Source organism: Vulpes vulpes, chromosome 3 (genome assembly GCF_048418805.1).
Source record: "Vulpes vulpes isolate BD-2025 chromosome 3, VulVul3, whole genome shotgun sequence".
NCBI classification, from domain to species: domain Eukaryota; kingdom Metazoa; phylum Chordata; class Mammalia; order Carnivora; family Canidae; genus Vulpes; species Vulpes vulpes.
This window is the reverse complement of record NC_132782.1, coordinates 112,372,574-112,392,587: the sequence shown is the minus strand read 5'-3', so window position 1 is coordinate 112,392,587 and position 20,014 is coordinate 112,372,574. Positions and strand designations below refer to the sequence as shown.

The 20,014-nt window shown below is 44.7% G+C and overlaps 1 protein-coding gene across 3 annotated transcripts in view; it reads right to left on the bottom strand.

Moving 5' to 3' along the window:
- Window positions 1–20,014, bottom strand: part of CREBBP (CREB binding protein) — a 127,660-nt gene that overhangs the window by 32,998 nt on the left and 74,648 nt on the right. For 2 of the 3 annotated variants that reach the window (XM_026003007.2, XM_026003008.2), the window contains 11 exons: window positions 18,607–18,720; window positions 11,310–11,552; window positions 9,842–9,944; window positions 9,328–9,474; window positions 8,140–8,257; window positions 7,337–7,508; window positions 6,978–7,022; window positions 4,755–4,879; window positions 3,962–4,150; window positions 2,153–2,569; window positions 6–185 (listed from right to left, as the gene is read on the bottom strand). In XM_026003007.2, coding sequence (XP_025858792.2) covers window positions 6–185; window positions 2,153–2,569; window positions 3,962–4,150; window positions 4,755–4,879; window positions 6,978–7,022; window positions 7,337–7,508; window positions 8,140–8,257; window positions 9,328–9,474; window positions 9,842–9,944; window positions 11,310–11,552; window positions 18,607–18,720 — 1,853 coding nt within the window. The remainder of the gene's footprint in view (window positions 1–5; window positions 186–2,152; window positions 2,570–3,961; window positions 4,151–4,754; window positions 4,880–6,977; window positions 7,023–7,336; window positions 7,509–8,139; window positions 8,258–9,327; window positions 9,475–9,841; window positions 9,945–11,309; window positions 11,553–18,606; window positions 18,721–20,014) is intronic. The other variant, XM_072751363.1, reaches the window with a different exon arrangement.

Below are 20,014 nucleotides of genomic sequence, written 5' to 3'. Positions count from 1 at the left end.
CCTACCGCGGACCCAGGCTCCCCCTTGGCTTCACTGGCATCTGGCTCAGTGTCCTCGGTCTTGACCTCTGCCTTCACTTCCAGCATTGGTACCTCGGGTCCTGTCTGTTGGGAGTTGGTTTCGGCGCTGGCCACCGAGGAAGGAGTGGGGACCCTGTTATCGATGCTGGCGGCTGCCTGGGAAAGCTGTGGAAAAACCAGAATTACATATCTCCGTTAATAAAACAGAAATAATGTTTAACTCTGTTGTTCACCGAATACCCAGTTTCTTATGAACATTTCTCAACACTAATCTAATAGACACCCCTATCTGAGAGAACTGAAGAAGAGAAAATTTAAAACAGGAGTCCCAGAGGAAGTCAATGAGGCCAAAACAGAAAGAACTTCCTACCACGAATGCAGAGATGAAGGTGCGGTGCTTCCTACGGCTTGATATAAAACTATTTTCTGGAAGTTTATTATTTATTTATTCACGAGAGACAGAGAGAAAGAGAGAAAGAGAGGCAGAGATGCAGGCAGAGGGAGAAGCAGGCTCCATGCAGCGAGCCTGATGTGGGACTTGATCCTGGGACTCCAGGATCATGCCCTGGGCGGAAGGCAGGCGCTAAACCGTTGAGCCACTCAGGGATCCCCTGGAAGTTTTCTAAGTCACAGAATCTTCTATTTTAAAATTAATTCTTTCCAATAAGGCCATTAAAGTTTACCATAAATGGCTGAAGTGTAGATCTAGAAGTACCCAAGTAGGAAGGGGGATAAAAGGCTGACACGGAACAAGGACAGGTATTTTAGCCTGTGAAGTGCAGGCACAGGGGTGGTGGAGGAGAAGTCAGCAAACAACAAGGCAAGGAAACACCGTAAGAATTCTCAACTTTCAAAGTCTCACTTATAGTTGTTGTTTGTTTGTTTAGATTTTATTTATCCATTTGACAGAGAAAGAGAGAAAGCAAGAGAGCATGCGTGAGTCAGGGAAGAGCAAAGAGGGAGGGAGGGAGATAAGCAGACTCCATGTCCAGCGCAGAGCCTGATGCAGGGCTCAATCCCATGATCCTAAAATCATGACCTGAGCCAAAACCAAGAGTCCGAAGCTTAACCAATTGAGCCACCCAGGTGCCCCTACCTAATAAGAGCTTTAACTGAAGTAAGCAGAAGAGAATAAAAAATTACAAAGGAATGTTAGAGATTAGAAAAATAAAATAAGGATAAATAATAAGCACAATTCCTAAGAAGAAATATAAACACTTATGTTATGTTGGGGGTATTAAGATTTATTTTGATATTTTATAAATAAATATCCTCAGTCCCCAAGAATAAAGTTAATGTATTTCAGGGGGAAAGGTGGTTTCTAAGTTAGGCTGATATGAAAATGGATGTGAAGATTTCAGTGATAGGGGCACGTGGGTTGCTCAGTCAGTTAAGCATCAGACTTTGGCTTGGGTCATGGTCCTGGGGTCCTGGGATGGAGCCCCCAGTGGAGCTCCCCGCTCAGCAGGGAGCCTGCTTCTCCCTCTCCCTCTGCAGTTCTCCCTGCTTGTACTTGCGTGCGTGGGCTCTCTGTCAAATAAATAAGTAAATAAATCTTTTAAGGGGGGGATAAAAGACTTCAGTGGTAACTGGGGCAGGGGTATATGTGTGTGGGGGCAATGCCAGCAGGTCTGGGAAGGACTGGGCAGAGGGGAGCTACAGGAAGTGCTAACCTGAGTCTGTCATTCTGTCATGAGACGAAAAGTCTCCTCCAGGTCTGAAAACAAGACTGACAGGCAAAGCCAAAGCACATACAATTAGGAAGGAATGTGCCTTGTTTATCATATCCTCATGATGTTAAGAGAAAAATTACTAAAACTCAGAAGACATCTGCCTAGGATAATGGGGAACAAACGACTCCTATGTACAGACCTATGTTTGATTTCTTTATAACTACTGATTTCTGAAAACTCGTTTAATTAAAAAAGATAATCTTAAGTTACATCCTGCCAGATCCAAACATGGCCTTTGGAGCCAATGTCGGAAACAAAATATAGCTCCTACAGTTTGATTAGGGTACAGGCACCTTCTGGGGTTGCACCAAGACACAAAGGCAGCTTTGTGACAGGATGTTTTTTATGGGGAAGTCCTCGATTTCGAGTCTCAGCCCAAAGACAGATTGCGGGGCTCACCGGTGTGCCAGGAGGCTGGGGGTGCACAGGTGTCGGCTGTTGCTGTGATGACTGCGGGGTAGCCACAGACGGGGGCTGGACTGGGGTTTGAGGCTGTGGGGTCACTTGGGCCGGGGCTGCTGCCTGGACTGTAGGGGTGCTCTGGGTTTGGCTCGCACTGGGCACCGAGCCAGGAGTCGGGGTGGGAGTCTGCCCGGAAGACGACACGGGAGTTGATGGCTGGGTGGGAGCTGCAGGCTGGGGAGGAGTCATCCCAGGTGCCGTCGGGTGCTGGAGAGACGGCATGCCAGCAGCCGTGGAAGCAGGAGGTGGTGTCTGGTGCAATGGTGACTGTGTCACTGGTGGGCAGGGCAGCTGGCTGGCCTGGGGCCCAAGCATGTTCAGAGGGTTAGGAAGAGCAGCACCAGGCACCTGTCCCTAATAGAGAGAACAGAGTATGTTAAAATTATTTCCCCATGTGAAAATGTGACAACAGATTTGAAGAATTAAATGCACGAAAATCTAACCATGGCTTCTTGGTGAGGTCTGCTGGTTTCAAGGGAATGCGCCATTTGTAAAAATTCACCCAGCTGTACACTTACAATAACGTGCACTTTCCAGTGAAGTTAATGCTGTGGAATGCTTTCTTATACTGTGATTTATAGAACTGCTGAAACCTCTGGCTTAAACTAACACATATCCATTCAGCTTACTAGCTTTGTGCTCCAAAACATCTACCCATAGTTTAAGACCACTGGAAAAGGTATTTTTCTTTTTATTTATTTATTATTTTTTCTTTTTAAAAAGAAATTAATTATTGAAACACTAAAATGTTTCAGCAAAGTGATTTCCAAATGGAGACTTGCTTCATCTTATTTGGACGTTTTAAAAAAGTGATTCCAAATCACTGCTCTAGAGCATGGGTCTGCAAACTAATGCCCATGGCCCAATCCAGCTAGCTGCCTGTTCTTATAGTAAAGTTTTATTGGAATACAGCCACGCCCATTCATTTATGTGTGAATGACTATGCCTATGGCTGCTTTTCTACCACAACCATGGAGCTGAGTAGTGAAAACAAAGACTGTGGTCCACAGAGTTGAAAACATTTACAGAAACAAGTTTGCTATTCTAGAGCAGTAATGTGCTACAGAAATGAAGAATTAATAAGTATTTAGTGAGTAAATCTAGTGTAGTTAATGACCTTTTTTTTTTTTTTAACAGTACTTCATGTAAAAAATGAAAACATGAATATTATCTTCCAGGGGAAGATTTGGTCTATTCTAAATACATGCATATGTGTATATAACAACAATCTGATATATCACAATTAATTATCAAAAGAAAAAAGGCACTAAAAAGAATGGAAAATAGTTTTCTTCAGCTTTAAACAGAGTACTTAAAAACACGACAAGAGAACTATTCAATCAATCCAGTTAGCGGACCTCACCCAGGATGACAAGCTCAGAGAGACAAACAATAGGACACACCAACCAAACTGCCAGGCTGAGTTAACAGGCCTGTCCTCACTGTAATATTCAAGGTCTCTCAGGATCACATGTGAATTTAAAACACACAACTAAAAAAAACAAGAAAATGATAACTAAAAACCCAAAACCCAAATAACCACAATCCATTCCATTTGGTATGAAGTTGAATGATGATAAGAGTCATTCTAAAGAAGGTAAAAATAACAAAACTGAATGGGGGTTTAAAAAAAAAAAATCAAGAGATGCTCAAACGTAAAAGTAAAATGTGTATTCTGGAATTCTAATCTCATAAGACATGCTTGAGTCAAGAGGAAGCGGGAACCCCATCACTGGTGCACGGTACCTGTGGCACGCCTGTCTGGGCTGCTGGCTGCCCCATGCCTACACTGTTCACACTCATCGCCCCACTGGAGGACTGGAACTGGTTCTGTGGCAGGAACTGGTTCTGCGCAGGTGCCTGGGCCATAATATTGTTGGCATGAGTGCCCATCATGTTCGGAGGCTGAGGCATCCGGGAAGGAGAAATGGCCATCTAAAAGACAAGTATCATCAAGAGATCAGAGGATGAGAGCCAGAGTCTTGAAGATAAACTGGGAGAGACAGAACTCTGAATCCTCCCTTCCCTGTGGAAAGAGAACCATCACTGAGACCTTCTAGCTCCCAGGCACTCCGCATGCTTCCTCATGCAAGGTCTCCAAGGAACCAACTTCAAATTTATCTCTGAATAGAGATCAATAACATGCTATACTTTAAAGGTCAAAATACACCTTTTACGACTTCTCTGAAGCATTAAGAAAGTAGCCCCAGGAGAGGAAGCTCTAGAAGTCAGGAGACACTGTCAAGGACCTCTCAGTGACATATCTGAGATTGCCCACTCCAATCTCAGAACTTGTATCTTCTCATGAAGCCCCAAGTCCCTATGAATTTATTATCCCAATAAAAAACAATGGCCAAATAATTCTCATTTATAGTAATGAAGACCAAAAAGAGAGGGACATATGAAGTAAATAAAGCACAATCAAATCCAGAGGACCAAGCACCATAGGATTCTTGGATCTACAATTTCACTGTGTAGGGAATTTTCCTTATTCAAGCAAGGCCTTCTCAGCACAGCTGAGGCAAAAGGAAGCACTTACCCCTGGAACGGAGCCCATGCTGTTCATCGGGACAGAGTGGTTCATGGGGGATGCTGCACGTGGTCCCATGGGAGCTTGTGGCAACTGTACATTCCCCAAGGACATTGGGGTAAATGAATTCATCCCTGTAAATGCACCCACAATGATTCATTAGAAAAAGCACCCACAGGAAAATAGTTACAACGTGCCAAACTCTAAGCAAAATAAATTAGAATATATATGCAAGATGTACAACAGAAATCACCCAGCAAATCAGAAAAGATGGTGACGTAACACTTATCAAATACAGAAAAATGGCACCAATATGGTGGTGAGAGTGGTTTGGTGGGGTGAGGGCAGGGCAGCACAAGGGGATGAAGGGAGAAAGTCAGGTGAAGCACCAGTGAACAAGGTGGCACCAGGAAGGTGCTCCTACCCTCCAAGGGAAGAGGTACTGGCTAAGACCAGGGCACCCATCGGTGCCAATCTCCCTAACACCTGCAAGAGCACATGGCTCCCTTCTCTCCTGTCTGCCTGTCAGCCCAGGCCTCCTGGCTCTTTGGCTGGGTTTACATTTATTGTTAGAATCTGGGATGAGACTTGAAATATGGTTTTAATTTTATAAGCATGTTCAATGTTTAGAAAGTGCCCAAGGGTCAGCGATTCTCAATCCCAGCCTCCTCTCTCCAGAGTGGGAAGCTCTCCCTTTTGTGGCTACCTTCACCTTCCCAGGGGTATCCACAGTCCACAGGAGTGTCACACTATGAAAGTCACCTCACTGGCTGCTAAGTGTCTCCGGACCACAGCGTCTCATTCTTCCTTACTTCCCACAAGCCCGTGAACTCCGCATCTACACGTAAAGCTCTACATCAATGCTGGTTCAAGCAAGTCTGAGGACTGATACTGGAAATCTAACAGAATCCTTGAGGTGTTGCTTGAACACTGGCATAGATGTGAGCAGGTCTTAGAGAACATGTGCCTCTCTCAGCGTTACCTTCAAGGACACCTAGAAATGTCACCCTAACAAAATGAGTATCTGCACAGGGCCAAGAAGACTTTCTAGGAATCCTCTCCTTGAGAATTTTATGAACAAGCAAGAGAAAAAGGCAGTACTGAGAAACAGTACCACAAAGAGCCCCTCTCCTCACAGGTAAGGGAGGTAGGTGCCTCGCTCTATGACTCCTTCCATACATACTGCTCAACAGCCCTCCTCAGATCCCCAATAAGTACAATCTTTCATGTCATCCCTTATGCAGGATTCAGCTACATTCTGAAGGCTCCATTTCCCTGACTTCTTGGTTTCCTTCATTCTTTCACATCTAGTCCACCGAAACAAGATCCTGAAGTCTCTCCTGAACATCAGTTTACCTATCATGTCTCTTCAGTATGCAATTAAGATTACCACAGCTTTTTAAAAGTTTATTTATTTTTTGAAGTAATCTCTACACTCAATGGGGGGCTCAAACTCACGACCCTGAGATCAAGAGTTGCATGTTCCCCCAACTGAACCAGCCAGGTGCCCCCAAGATTACCACAACTTTTTAAATGATCTCTTCTCCCCTCTCAGGACTACTCTGCATATAGCAAGAGAGCAAGGCCTTGCTTTGGAACCTCCTGGATAACGTCGCCACCTTATTTTACAACCTATAAAAATGTCCTATTGTTCAAGTCTTGATGTAACAAAAGCTGTAAAAGGCTCAAAATGCTCCTTTCTCAAACTCCAATGACCATTTCAACCACAAACACCATAGAATCTCAATTTGAGAAAGAACCTTTAAAAGTGATTCAGGCCAGCTGCCAGCACATCCCTGCCTGAGGAGGAGCACAAACACTCTTTAGCCAACACCCCCCTCACCTCCTGCACCACGCCCTGCCCCAGGCCAGCTCAAGGTTCTCTTTTGCAGCCTTCCAACAGGTTTCCTTCCCCTACAACACAGCTTTTCAAGGAAACTCTTTCTAACAGTAATATCCTCTCCTGTCCATTAAAAAAAAAAAAAAAAAAAAGAAAAAAGAAAAAGCCAAACCCTACTTCTCATCTCCTGGGAGAGCTTTCCTATGGTGTTCTAACTCCCCAATATCAGAGATACTCCTATTGCCTGTGGAACTGAATTCTGATCATCAGCAAAAGGAATGGAGTGACTAATAAGGAGCTGTAAAGAAATGCAGAGGGCAAAGAACAACAAATCAACTTTGGCAGCTACTGAATGTTAAACCAAAACATGATTCACAACAACGGTTCAATACCTTGGGACACCTGCACGCGGTTCACTGGCAGGGGCATGGGTCCGTCTGCAATGGCAGAAAAAACCTGCTTATTTAAAATAATCCTTCATTTGGGAATAAGGAATTTTACCTTGAGAATTCAAACTTAAAGGGAAAACCAGTGAGTAGGTACGAAAGCACTGTGCATTCTGATGCCAGCACACCCTCACAAGGCCTCTCCAAAAATGGGCCAAAGTGGAAGGCCATGGCCACTATCATATAGCTTCCAAAGGGCGAAATCCCCAAGAACATAGTTCTGGAAGCTTAGAAACACACCCCAAACCCAAAAGGGAAAACAAGCCAAGAGACTGAGGGCTGGCAGAAGGAAGTGAAGTCCTTACTTGGAGGCCTCACAGGCTGTGCCTGCGGAATCCCTGGGGGCTGTGCCCCAGGGGCCGGCAGGGCAGGCTGGTTACCCAAGATGCCTTGTTTGTGCAAACGTGACCTCCGTTTCTCTTCTAGTTCTTTTTGTATCTTGTAGATTTTTTCTGCCAGTAAGTGATAGTATTCATCCTAAAAAGCAGTAACATTCAATATTAAACAGCCAAAATTGTAAAAAACAAAACAAAAAAACCCCAAAACCCAAACCCCAACCTGTTTTATATGTTTTAACAGACTAACGAACTTTTAAGTATGTTGTGTTTTGATTTAAGTAAGCTCTAGACCCAACAGAAGGCTTGAACTCATGACCCTGAGATCAAGAGTCGCATGTTCTACTGGCTGAATCAGCCAGGTACCCCATTATCCAGCACTTCTAACCAAGAAAGCTAAGGCCCAACTTAATGTTGAACACCCAGTGACATTACAGGACTTATCAGACAAGAGGCACTAAATGCACACTGCATTTCATTCCACAGGTCAGTCTTGGATATTGGACACTGGCAGTAGCCCAGTATAAGCATTATAAACAGGCCCGCTATAAAGCACATCCGTGGATAAAACACAATTTTACATGCCTTGTTCACCACTGTAGTGGTGACATTTGTAGTCAACCAAGAGCTGTGCAGGGGTCTCTCTAGTCAGTGTCCTTGAGGTGATTAGTCTACGTGACTAACAGATCTCCCCGTTTCCAGACAATAAGCCAGATGGATGCAGTTTTTTCTACGGTACGTGTCATGTGGCTCAAACACGTATGGCAACCTACCCTGCTGTTGGCTGACTCGTACATGTCCCCTTCCACTTTCTTAGCGTAGGCCACCAGGTTCTCCATGCGGCGATCCTTTAGGGCTGCTGGGTCAGGGGTTGGAAAGATGGCTTGGACGCTGCAAGGACAACATGCTGTCAACAGACTTTCGAGACACCATCAGTATCCTGCTATTTTATACACGATGACACACACACAGAGAAACAAGACCATCTACTTAAGGGCAGCAACGTACCGCTGAGAGAAATGCCAAATCTCTCTTGCCCAGTATACGAACACACAAATGAAGTCACTTTCTGGAGACAATACTGACTTGTCAATTTATCTATACATTAAACATTATTTTGCTATTTACAGTAAGTGCTAGATCATTTCAAGAATAATACAATTTTAAACTAATTTTTAAAGATTTGTTTGAGAGAGAGAGAGAGAGAGAAAGAATGTGGGGTGAAGGAGCAGAGGGAGAGAATCTTAACCGGACTCCCTGCTGAGCGTGGAGCCCAACACAGGGTTTGATTCTTTGATCCTGAGTTCATGACCTGAGCCAAAATTAAGAGGTGGATGCTACCCAGGCACCCCTTGAACTCCCTAATTTTTAAACTATTTATTATAAACAACTTTCATTAAGATGGAGGAAAAAAAAACCACTCCAAGGAAATTAACTGATCATTTTCACCTTCAACTTAACTAGCTCGAGAAAGTTAACTGTTGACTTCCTGTCTGTTAACATACTGTATGTGGTGCTATCATGCCCTCTGTATTTACTGGGCCCAAATTCACCCAATTCTCATGGGCCTCCACAATTATAATCCTGAGCTCCAAAACAAGGCAAAGCTTCTGAGCTAATAAGCCCAGTGCCCTGTTGCATGCCAGAGCTCAGAGGATGGAAGGTCTGGCCACACTAGGAGTCTTAACCTTTGTGACAGGGGTCAGAGTTTATGTCCTCCCACAGGGAAGAGCCATGGATGCTCTGACATCTCCTAAATGGGATTCTCTGGACTGCCAGCAGTGGCTGTGGCTCCATGAACGAGTGTATGACCCTCTTCAACTTCTAGGGCACTGTCATCTGGGACTCAGAGGACCATTTAGGAATTAAATCAGACATCAGTTAAACTGCCAAACTGTCCCACTGCTGTCAGCCACAAAGTATCTCCATCATATGTGAGTACAGGAGAGATAGGCACATACAGTTTATGCACTAGATGGCTCCGCAGGTCCTGAGTGACGTGTTCATGCCAGCCTTTCCGAACACCAGTGCCGGAAGGAGGGGCCGCTGTAGGCAGAGTGCTGAGAGTCCCAATGTTTGCAGGGCTTGAGCCATCGCTCATCAGTGGGCTAGGGGAAAGAACAAGAACATACAGTACACCTACTGCAGTGGAGCAAATGTGCTTCATTTACATGAGGTCTTTCGACCACATCTGACTTTTAAAAATCAGACAGCCAAGGTGTGTGTGTGTGTATATATATATATTTGCAGTTTTGTTATACATGTTATATATATATATATATATATAAAACAAAAACAAAACCGTGTTTATTATTTGCTCTACATTTATAATAGTAATAATAAAAGGCCCCCCGTCCCCCATTTAAACTATCTTCGCTATCACACATTTAGAAACTATCACAGTTTTGTGATTCCCAACCCACTTTCACATGCTACTGTCATGCAGATAGGAGCGGACTAAAACTTGGGTCTTACTTTGTGGCCCCAAGGGATGTCGGAAGAGCTGATTCTGAAATCAAGTTTGGCGGCTGCTGATCTGTTGTTATTCCTCCTGCTGGAATGTTCATTGGGTTATTTCCTTTAAAGACAGAAAGAAATCAACCAACTCCTAAATTACAATATACACTTCAAAGTTTTGATAATATAAACAAGTCACCACAAAAATAAGTAATTCTTGAGTTATAACCACAGCCACTATGGCAGGAACTCTACAAACTCTATTTTCAATAATGTAATCAACTTGCACAAACTCAGTTGCAGACTCCTCACTGCATTTTATAACCAAAATCAGGCATTTCTGTGGAGGTTATTTGGTATTATACATGTACTCTGTGGTGGTGCAAAAAATTGTAGCTTCAGACTTATATTCTGGCTTCATTAATATTGTGCTCTCAACAACTACACCGACCTGCCACATATACTTGTGTCAACTTTTCTTTTCCTATCAGAAAATAAAATCATAGAAATTACATGCACATGAAAAAATTTGTGTATTCATTTTAAAGTAGGAAAAATTTGAGACCAAGAGAGGCTAATAGTTTTGTCCCAAATTATACCCTCAAATAGGAGTAGTCACCTTACGACTCAGGTCTGAGGGCTCTAACCCAGTCTCATGGCCAGCAGAAGTTAGGTATGCATTAGGGCAGTTTTGTCTAAAGAGCAATAAATGAGATGTTTTTAACTGGTCACTCTTAGAAGAGTTATTTTTAAGGTTAAAGTACGTACTCTATTAGGAAAACAACAAAGCTAGCACAACAACCTTGACTTCACTTGACTGATGTAACTGCTTGGCTTAAGCTTAACTTTAAGAGCTCTGTATCAATTTCAAGAAAAATGTTAAAAATAAAACAATATGCAGAGATTGTGGAGATGTGTGAGTGAATGAGCAAACCCTGGCTAATGACGTGCTGAGATGACAGCAGGAAATGCCATGCCAGGGAGAAGGCCAAGGCAGGAGGCATTTCCGGAGACTCCTGCAAGACCACTGCCCCGGCTGGGCTGGTCATCTCCAGCTATGGGTCAGCCCATGACCAAGATGTGCCAGGAAGTGGCAGGCCACCTCCGAGCTCTCCACCAGATCAGTGGTCGACAAGTGGGACAGTCGTAATTCTAACTCATGAGATTCTGCTTTCTGAGCCATGTGAAATGCCTTTATGAAAACTGTCCAGACAGGAGTGGCATAGCAATCCATGTTGGTTTGTTTTGCAAATGCTTCTCTTTTCTCAAGCCTGTAACATCTTCCCTGCATGGACACTGCAGCCTTTCCTGGAAGTTCTTTATTTCAAACATTTAAAAGATATCATCATCATCATCATAACTTATATACATATTACTTTGAATTTAAAGTAAGAACAGTAACAGTAAACAGCTTTGGGTTCCAGAAAGACTTCTCATTCCCACTGCTGCATTGGATAAACAAGTTCTTGAGTGTTCCTTCACCTACCCAGGGGGTTGAGAGTCCTCATCTGCTGGTGAGTTTGAGGCTGTGCTGATTGCTGGCCGGGAACCTGAGGCTGCAGCTGCGTCTGGGGCTGGTTCAGGTAAGGGAGTCCAAGAGCAGCGTACGCACGCTGCATGGAGCTGGGGTCTATGGGATTTGGATTACTTAAAGAAGCGGCATTCTGCTGGCCTGTGCCAACAGAACCAATTGTGTTCTGAATCCCACTAGCTGGAGACCCCAGGATGGCTACAACAACAAACAGACAGACAAACGAAAAAGGTAAGTAAAAGGGAGAAGTTCACAAATGATTGACAAGCTACTGAGAAGCAAGTACAATTTCATCAACTCTATCTAAGTATGTCACGAGGCAACAGAACAAGGCTACTGAGAATGGAGCTGTGCAGAGAAAGGGATTCTGGCCTGGTCACCTATTCTGCACAGCAGCGCTTGAGGAGCAAACACTTGAAAATTCAAGTTTTGATCTTACAAGGCAACAGACCACAAAATCAGAGATCACTTAATGAAAATTATGTATTAAATCTAGAGACTCAGAAGTCCATTTCAGAGAAGTGGCAAACACATAACAAGAGAAAGTGTTCTCATGGGGCAGGAGGTGGTGTGTCATCTGCCATTACTGACATGAAGTCAGGGGGCCCCCTTGGCAGCTATTTTCCCTGGGGTCCTTCCCTGCTCTCCTGCACAGGTAAGAGGATTAAAGAAGAGGCAGAAGTGACACCCAGCTGGTCAATTTTGTTACTTATTATCTTCTTTCCAACTTCCCCAAACTTTAGAGTCATGTTATAAACAGTGGCTTATAATAAAACTGATACTACAACATATGATCCTTGATACATTAAGCACTAATCACAAAGTTTTCCTTTCATATTCAGACAATTATGTGTAAAGATAATATTCTCACATTCACCCATGCAACCAGAACATAAACACTTCACATACTTATCAGAGAATTTTAATTAAAGTTATGTATATTAAAAAAATCTTGGTAATTACACATTCCATACTATTAACTTTTCTAATAAGGATATTCTGATCTCAAACTCATTAACGCTCATTAGACACAATTACACACACCAAGCACCTCATTATTATAAATAAAAACAATTCCCAAGTACACTTTATGACAAGCATGTAACTTAGTCATGTATGATCTCTTTTAAAGTTAATACTCCCCACCACACAGACTTCAACATGTGCCTGCCACATTCCTAAAACTGACAGGGCAAATTTTCTAAAAGAACTCTGATGTTAGGGGCGGCTGAGTGGCTCAGTGGGTTAAGCATCAGAGTCTTGATCTCAGCTCAGGTTTTTCTTTCTTTTTTTTTTTTTTTAAAGATTTTATTTATCTATTTATGAGAGAAACACACAGAGAGGCAGAGACACAGGCAGAGGGAGAAGCAGGCTCCATGCAGGGAGCCCGACACGGGACTCAATCCAGGGTCTCCAGGATTACGTCCTGAGCTGAAGGCGGCGCTAAACTGCTGAGCCATCAGGGCTGCCCTCAGCTCAGGTCTTGATTTCAGGGTAGTGAGTTCAAGCCCTGTGTTGGGCTCCACACTGGGCATGGAGCCTGCTTAAAAAAATAAAACAAAACACTAATGTTAAAAAGAAAGTAATAATGGTAGGATGATTTATTTTTCTATCATCTAGTGGTATAAGAAAGAACAGACCTAGACTATATTTGCTATACACAGTGATGAACTGTGGAGAGGAATTTAAAGAAAGAAGGTGTCTATGTGGCCTTCTGTTTCTGGGTAAAAAAACAACAACCTTTCCTACAATATTCCACTTTCATCCACCCAGCCTCAAATGCCATCCTTTCCATCAAAATGCCCCCACCTTAGGGTGAATGCCACTCCCAAGCCAAAGGCCATTTATGGGGAAGCCAGAGCCTCCCATGGAAGCTCTGACACTATCACCGTATTTGTATTTATTAAATGCATGTATTTCTTTCATATAAACATTATGGTGGTTTTTTTTTTTATAAAAACAAAATACACTACCCATCAGGAGACAAGTAAGCATTTGGAACTTGCCAACTCTAACAATTCAGATATACGGAAAATAAAGCACAAAAAGGTAAAATAAGGTCTCTGACATTGGAGCATGGTCCAATTGGAGTCCAAATGCCAAATGCTACTTTTGAGTGACACAAATACCTCAGGGTATGAGAATGCAGATATCTACTATCGGAGTGACCGCTGGCTCCAAGAGGAGTCTTCAAGTAAAAGTAAACTCTTGTTTAAATTCTGTTCTGTGAGCTCAAGACATTACCCTCCCTCTTAGAAGTTCTCCTGATCTCTTGAGTGGCAGTGAGGCTTCCTATAATTCCCACAACACCTACTGGGCCTCTCTGCTTCTCTTTGGGCATTTACACTTCATGTCCTCCCCCCATCCCTCCACAGACAGAGCAAGTACAGGGTTGGCTGGGAGAGAGAACACATTAACCTAATAGCCCCCCTACCCTGGAACATACAACGGCAGCTCTGGACCCCAGAAGGAGAAAACCACACTTATCTCATCACTCCTGTACACCCCCCTCGGGGCCAGCACCCAACATGGGGCTCAGCTCCAGGTGCTGCGCATGGTGCTGAGCACACAGCCCCGGAGAGCTCCCTACAGAGCTCAGGGCGCCCGAGTGATTGCCCTCCCTGCACATAGCACCACGGGCCTTGGTGGGAAACAAAATCAAGGGGTGCTAAAAGCAGCAACGCTCATTTATCTGGCATCACTGAGAATGAGGCCTTCCACATTAATCACTTTTATACATTGACATTTACCTCTTTAAATGTCAAAACTTCTTGTTCTTTTTCCCATTTTTACATCTTCTTTCCTTTCTCAGAGCCTAATGCTGTCATTTCATACACACTCTGTCACCTCACACAGTGTGGTTCTCCACCCTCTGTGTCAGTGCCATTCCTGCCAGCAGCAAATCTTCAAAATACCCCCAACATTTCCACTGCCTCACCATTCCCCTTCTGATCAATCGGGAGACTGTGACCCTGGAAATAAAGGCCAAGTTTTATAGTGGACTCTCTTCAGGACCCACCTGCCACTTGTCATGTAGGTCAAACGCAGTCCTTCCTCCAAGAACAGAGATGCACCACTAACAGGTCTTGCGCATGGGGCACACTGCGGACATTCAAATCCGCAGTCGTTCTCAGTAAAAGTGGACATGACTTCAAAATCCAATGAAAATTGACACAAACTAAACTTCAAAGCTTTGTCAGCATGGTGGGAGATATACCACAGGGCAGGAAAAGCAGCTACTAACTAGTCACCACTTAGATTTCTACTGGAGAAGTCACGATGGAATGAACTTAGACCTGCAGATGTCTTGGCAAAGTGGCTCCCACGCCCGTGTGCCTCCCGGGTGCTGGGTGTACCAGGATGGGCTTCCTTTCCAGCATCATCCTTTTTTTTTTTTTTAAGTAATCTTTACATCCCACGTGGGGCTCAAACTCAACCCTGATTTCAAGAGTCGCATGTTCTACCAACAGAACCAACCAGGCATCCCTCCAGCATCTTCCTAAGCATGGAGCAGGGCAGGAGGAGAAAGAAGAACACTCGAGCCCCAGGGCCAGACCTCCAGCACAGCCACTGCCAAGCAAGCACACACAGGCGTGCAATAACTTCCCCTCAGAAGCCAAACGACCCAAAAGGGGCCACACTGTGGGACCTAGGAGAGCAGACAGAGAGCTACTCTGATGAAATACATCACCACTGACTGCTAGGGACCTAAATCAGGGCCAGACAAGCCTACTGCTCTCTACTCCTACAGCCATTCAAGTTCTAGGGCAATCTGCTCCCCATACCAAGCCCAGGCTGTCAAAAGAGGCACCCGAGAGTCCTGGAAGGGCTCTTCAGGGGGAACAACAAGGGTGTGTTTAACACTTACTGTGCCCCCCGAGTAGGCTGCTCCATGAGCAGAAGCTTTAAGGATGTAGAACTGGACTCACGTCATGAAGGAAGGTGCTGAAAACCAGAGCAGACAGCCAGACCAGGTAGTGAGGGTCCAGCCCCTGGGGGTATTCAAGTGCCAGAGCAGAGGACTGCTGACTTAGATGCACCACCATCGTGCTGCAGCTTAGCCTGCATCTAATGTGGCTGTGGGCAGTGAGCAGGTTTGGTCTGGCTGGGAGACTGGTCCTGCAGTACCGAGTCTGACAGCCCTTATGGGATTCTGAGTTGGGAAACCTACGATTTCCCCAGAGAGCGACTCAAAACTTCTCAAGAGCTCCAAGACAAACAGCCAGCCCTTCAAGGCATCCAGGGCAGTGCATCTCAGCTGCTACTGTGCATACCGATTACCTGAAGTGCAGATTCGAACAGAAGCGGTCTGGGATGGGGCTTGGGTTTCTGCATTTCTGCCTTGCAGCCTAGTCTGGGGACTATACTTTGTGTAGCAAGAATGTCACTGATGAGGCAACAGGAGTTCAAATAGGGAATCTGGTCTTGTGTGCACACAGTCCCAGTCCCCCATGTAACCCTGTGCCTGGAAACTGACGGGAAGTTAGATGCTAGGACTCTCATTAGATGTATACCTTGGAAAATCAGAATTATTCAATAAAATCTGATTATCTGTACACAGGAGGAATAGCTCAAGATCAGTGATAACACAACCTCTTGAAAACAACTCATGGAAACATCAGACAAAATCTCAACACAGGCCGAAAAAGGTAGCCAATGGCGTGGCTTCATTTCACAGATGATGCCGGTAGGTTCCTTTGGCAGAGATGGCCACGGAAGAAGGGAGGCAGTGGTGTGTGAGCATCTGCAGGAAACATGCCCAGAAAGCATAGCACTGGCAGGCATGGCGAGTCTCCTGGCAGCCCTCAGGGGCCCTAACCTCTGGCCACAAACTCTCTCTCCCTGTATCCCCTCGCTTGCACAGGAAGCTGAGTCTATGCCGGTTCTTCGGACTCCTGCGGGGTCATTCTGTGCCATTTGGAGCATCCTTCCATCATTACTGTACTAGAATTGGGCTCCATCAAGCCCCACCCTCCAGTACATGCCGGCCCTCCCTCTAGGACTCGACTACATCTAGTTGCTGCCCGTGACACGCTTGTCACATTGCTTGATGTATATAGTCTGAGTCGGGCCCCTGACCTGAAGCTGTCAGAGGGCTGGACCCGCACGTACTTCCTCCCTACCACCAGCACGTTCTGTTTCGAGAGAGGAATAGCAAACACGTATAGAAAGCACACTGCTGGAACTTTCTCACTCATCAGATCACATCTTCTGCCCTCAGAAAACCACAGTGCTAGAGAGAGCCAGAAGAGTACACTCAGGGCTGAAACATAATTTGAGAAGTATTTACCATTTCTTACATAAGTGCTTTCATTTCTTTTGCAAAAAAATTACCAGAACCTCGTGTAAAGTTAATCTAAATATTCCCAGTGACTTTACGTTATAAAATCACCCTGGTGACACCTTACATTATGACTAGTGGAAACACTGTGGTTTACCACTTCAGAGCATGTACTGGATCAATTGTCTCAACATTCAGGCAGTTATAAGGATGTTGAAAAAAAAAAAAAAAAACACACAACAAACCCACATATATTTCTTTTCTTTTTTAAAACAAAAACCACATATGTATTTCTTAAAAAGAGAAATCATAAAAGTTTAACATTGTCATGGCAACACATACTAAAACCAAAAGGTCCCAGAAAAGCCACACCCCCGAATGAGAAGTTCAGAATGAAGTCCCAACTTATTATTCATGGAATGAGTATTTTGGCACTTAAAAAGCCTGTTACTGAAATGTGTCCTAAAACACAAGAAAATGTAACCACCGTAATATACCAGCTAACTAAAAATAAAATAAAATAAAATAAAAATAAAATAAAATAAAATAAAATAAAATAAAATAAAATAAAATAAAATAAACAAGTTTTACACTAGCTATGAGGGAAAACAGGCTTATTCCAGTAGAACTACTCTCCCAAGTACATGGTTCTGAAAGACCTAGATTCCTAGAATTTCATTTCATGTAAGAGAGGTCCTGGCAAGCTGTGTATTAATCCCAATTTTGGTCAATCAAAGAAAAATTTAAGTGATTTAGGAAAGTGCCTTAGAAAGGAAACTTAGCGTGAGTCCTTCTGCAGGGAGGGAAGACGGCGGGCCCACTCAGGAGGGATGCCCATGGTGTCACCGGCGCATCCTCCACAGCACTCGTAGGAACAATGGGCTTCCTGCCGTGCCCTGTGCCCCAAGGAAATAACCAGAGACACAGCTGCACGGGCTCTCCAGGCAGCAGTGGGGTCTTGAGGCAGATGATCAAGAAGGATGAGTGATGAACACGCAACCACAAACCAGATGGTACAGATGAGATGGAGGAAGGTGAGCAAGCCTGTATGGTGCTAGAGGTAGCAGGGAGCAGCTCCAGCCAGAGGGGTGATGTGACACGGGAGGGCATGTCCTATCTGTCCACACTGAGGGACACAATTCAAAGACCATAGTTTTACCTCTGGAATGACAGGAAAGGACTTAAAACTGGAAGAGATGCTCATCCTTTCACTGTTCTGATGCCTGCAGAGAGCAGGTGCCCCGGGGAGCCACACTCAGGCCTCCCCTAAACAGGGACCTGGGCTTCGCCGACCAGCTACAGGCTACACAGATGGCTTGAAAGACAATGAAACGATGGGAATGGTCAGGATGTGGCCAGTCCTGGGGCAGAGACTCTCAATCTGTGCTGAATAAATTGTTAATTACACAAACAGGTCTAGGAACTTCCTCTGCTTGGAGGAGGGAAAACCTCCCAGGTGTCTATAGGTGGCATTTTTTGCTGACCCTTCCTACCTGACTCTTCTACCACACAGCCCTCTCCAAACCTCACTTTAGGATAAGGCATTTCAATTTCAAAGTAAGTGTCCCCTCTATTCCCCGCCCCCTTGAAAGTCACTGCCATTAGAGTGATGCGACATTCAAACCCTCAGATACTTAGCATCTGTCAAGACCTAGGAAGCCTCGTCATGTCTGCTCTGTGGTCACAGCGATCCACTGCTGCTGATTCTACTGTGTGTGTGCAGCGGTGGGGGTGGGGCTAATGGGGGGACAAGATTCCCCAGTGGCCCTGTGCCCTGCGCACGCTGAGAATCCATCTCTCACTAAGCTGGGCTTCCCCCTGGTGGCACTGGGCAGCTCCACTTCCGCAGCTCTGCTCACCACTATGCTTTGTGCTAGGGATTTCTGCCCTGCCTCCTACCTCCTCTCCCGCACTCTCTTTAGAAGTATCTGTTCTCACCTCCGAGCTTCTCTACCCACAATGCTCACTTACTTTGTTGGTTTCGCTTGTCACTGGCATTTTTCAAAGGGAGGCAAACAGGACAGTCATGTCGTGTGCAGTTCTTCCAATGAGAGATGATTTGTCGTGAAGATGCACAATGGGCAACTATGACCAGAAAAACAACGAGATGTTATTTTTCTATCCAGATCGTCACACTTTCAATTACACCTAAATTATAATGCCAGATTCCATAAGAAAATGGTAACACGTGTAACCATAACACAGTACAGGCAGTCCTCAACTTACAAACAGGATGCTTTCCAAAACGTTTGTAAGTAGACTGTTGAGAATTCTAAACACAAATTTCCCATAGAAGCAATGTCATGGATGATGGTGATTAAGGTTCAGCCCACAAAACAAAAACAAAAACTATCTGACTTGAAATACTGAGCAGCTGGAATGAAAGGTAGGACAAATAATAATTATGTCATGTCACACTACTGAAAACAAAAATTCTATATATTATGTTGAAGGATGAAACCATCTCAATACTATTATTCAAGAAATACATAGAGAAGCAAATGAGAAGTCTGGGGGAGATTCTAAAGGGACGCCAGGCACTTTTCTAAGTATGTGAGAGGGTAATTCTGAGTCTTCATTTTCACTCCACACTGAGGCACTATGATTTCTTTCTAAAGGTCTAGCATGACCCACTTCTGCTTCTCCATCAGGATCAGGGTTATGCTAAGGACTCACAAATGTCACAAAGGGAGAGAGAGGGAGGTTGGGGAGAGACTACCCCCAAGGTTTAGGAGCACAAGTAAGAGGAAAGAGGAGGATAAAGATGAAAGATGGCATAGCTTTTGGTAAGAACCACTTTCTTCTGTAGACTCGAGGTGTCCGCCAGAGAAGAGGGAAAGGGAGCACATGACAGGCGTGATTCATCCCTTCTTAGGGAGAAGGAAGGAGGTGGCAGGGATGATTTGGTGCACACGGTTCCCTGTGTCATGGACTGTCACCTAGGACAACCTCGCTGGTATCCTGATCAGCCTCAAGACGAAAGGGTGGAGGAGCAAGGCAGGGGCCCAGCAGTCGGAACACATGAAACAGTTGCAAGACAGATGCTCTAGATTCAGGGAGGGGTGTGCACACATGGCCTGTGCCATGCCGCCCAAAAGAAACCCGCGCTCTAGACATTTATGATGAAGACAGTGCTCAAGAAGTAACAAATGTCTTCCATGACAGAGAAAGGAAGAAGAGAACAAAGGCAGGGCACAGCCCTGTCCAGCAGAAGTTCCCAACACATCATGACACCGAACAGCCGCTCTCTGAGCAGGTAAGCATGCCAGTGGCCTGTGCCTGGTTGGTGTGTGGAGACGGAGGTCGCAGGAATCTTATCAACAAGAGAGCCACTGAAGAATACCGAAGACACATTTCATCCTGAGCCACACCACCAGGA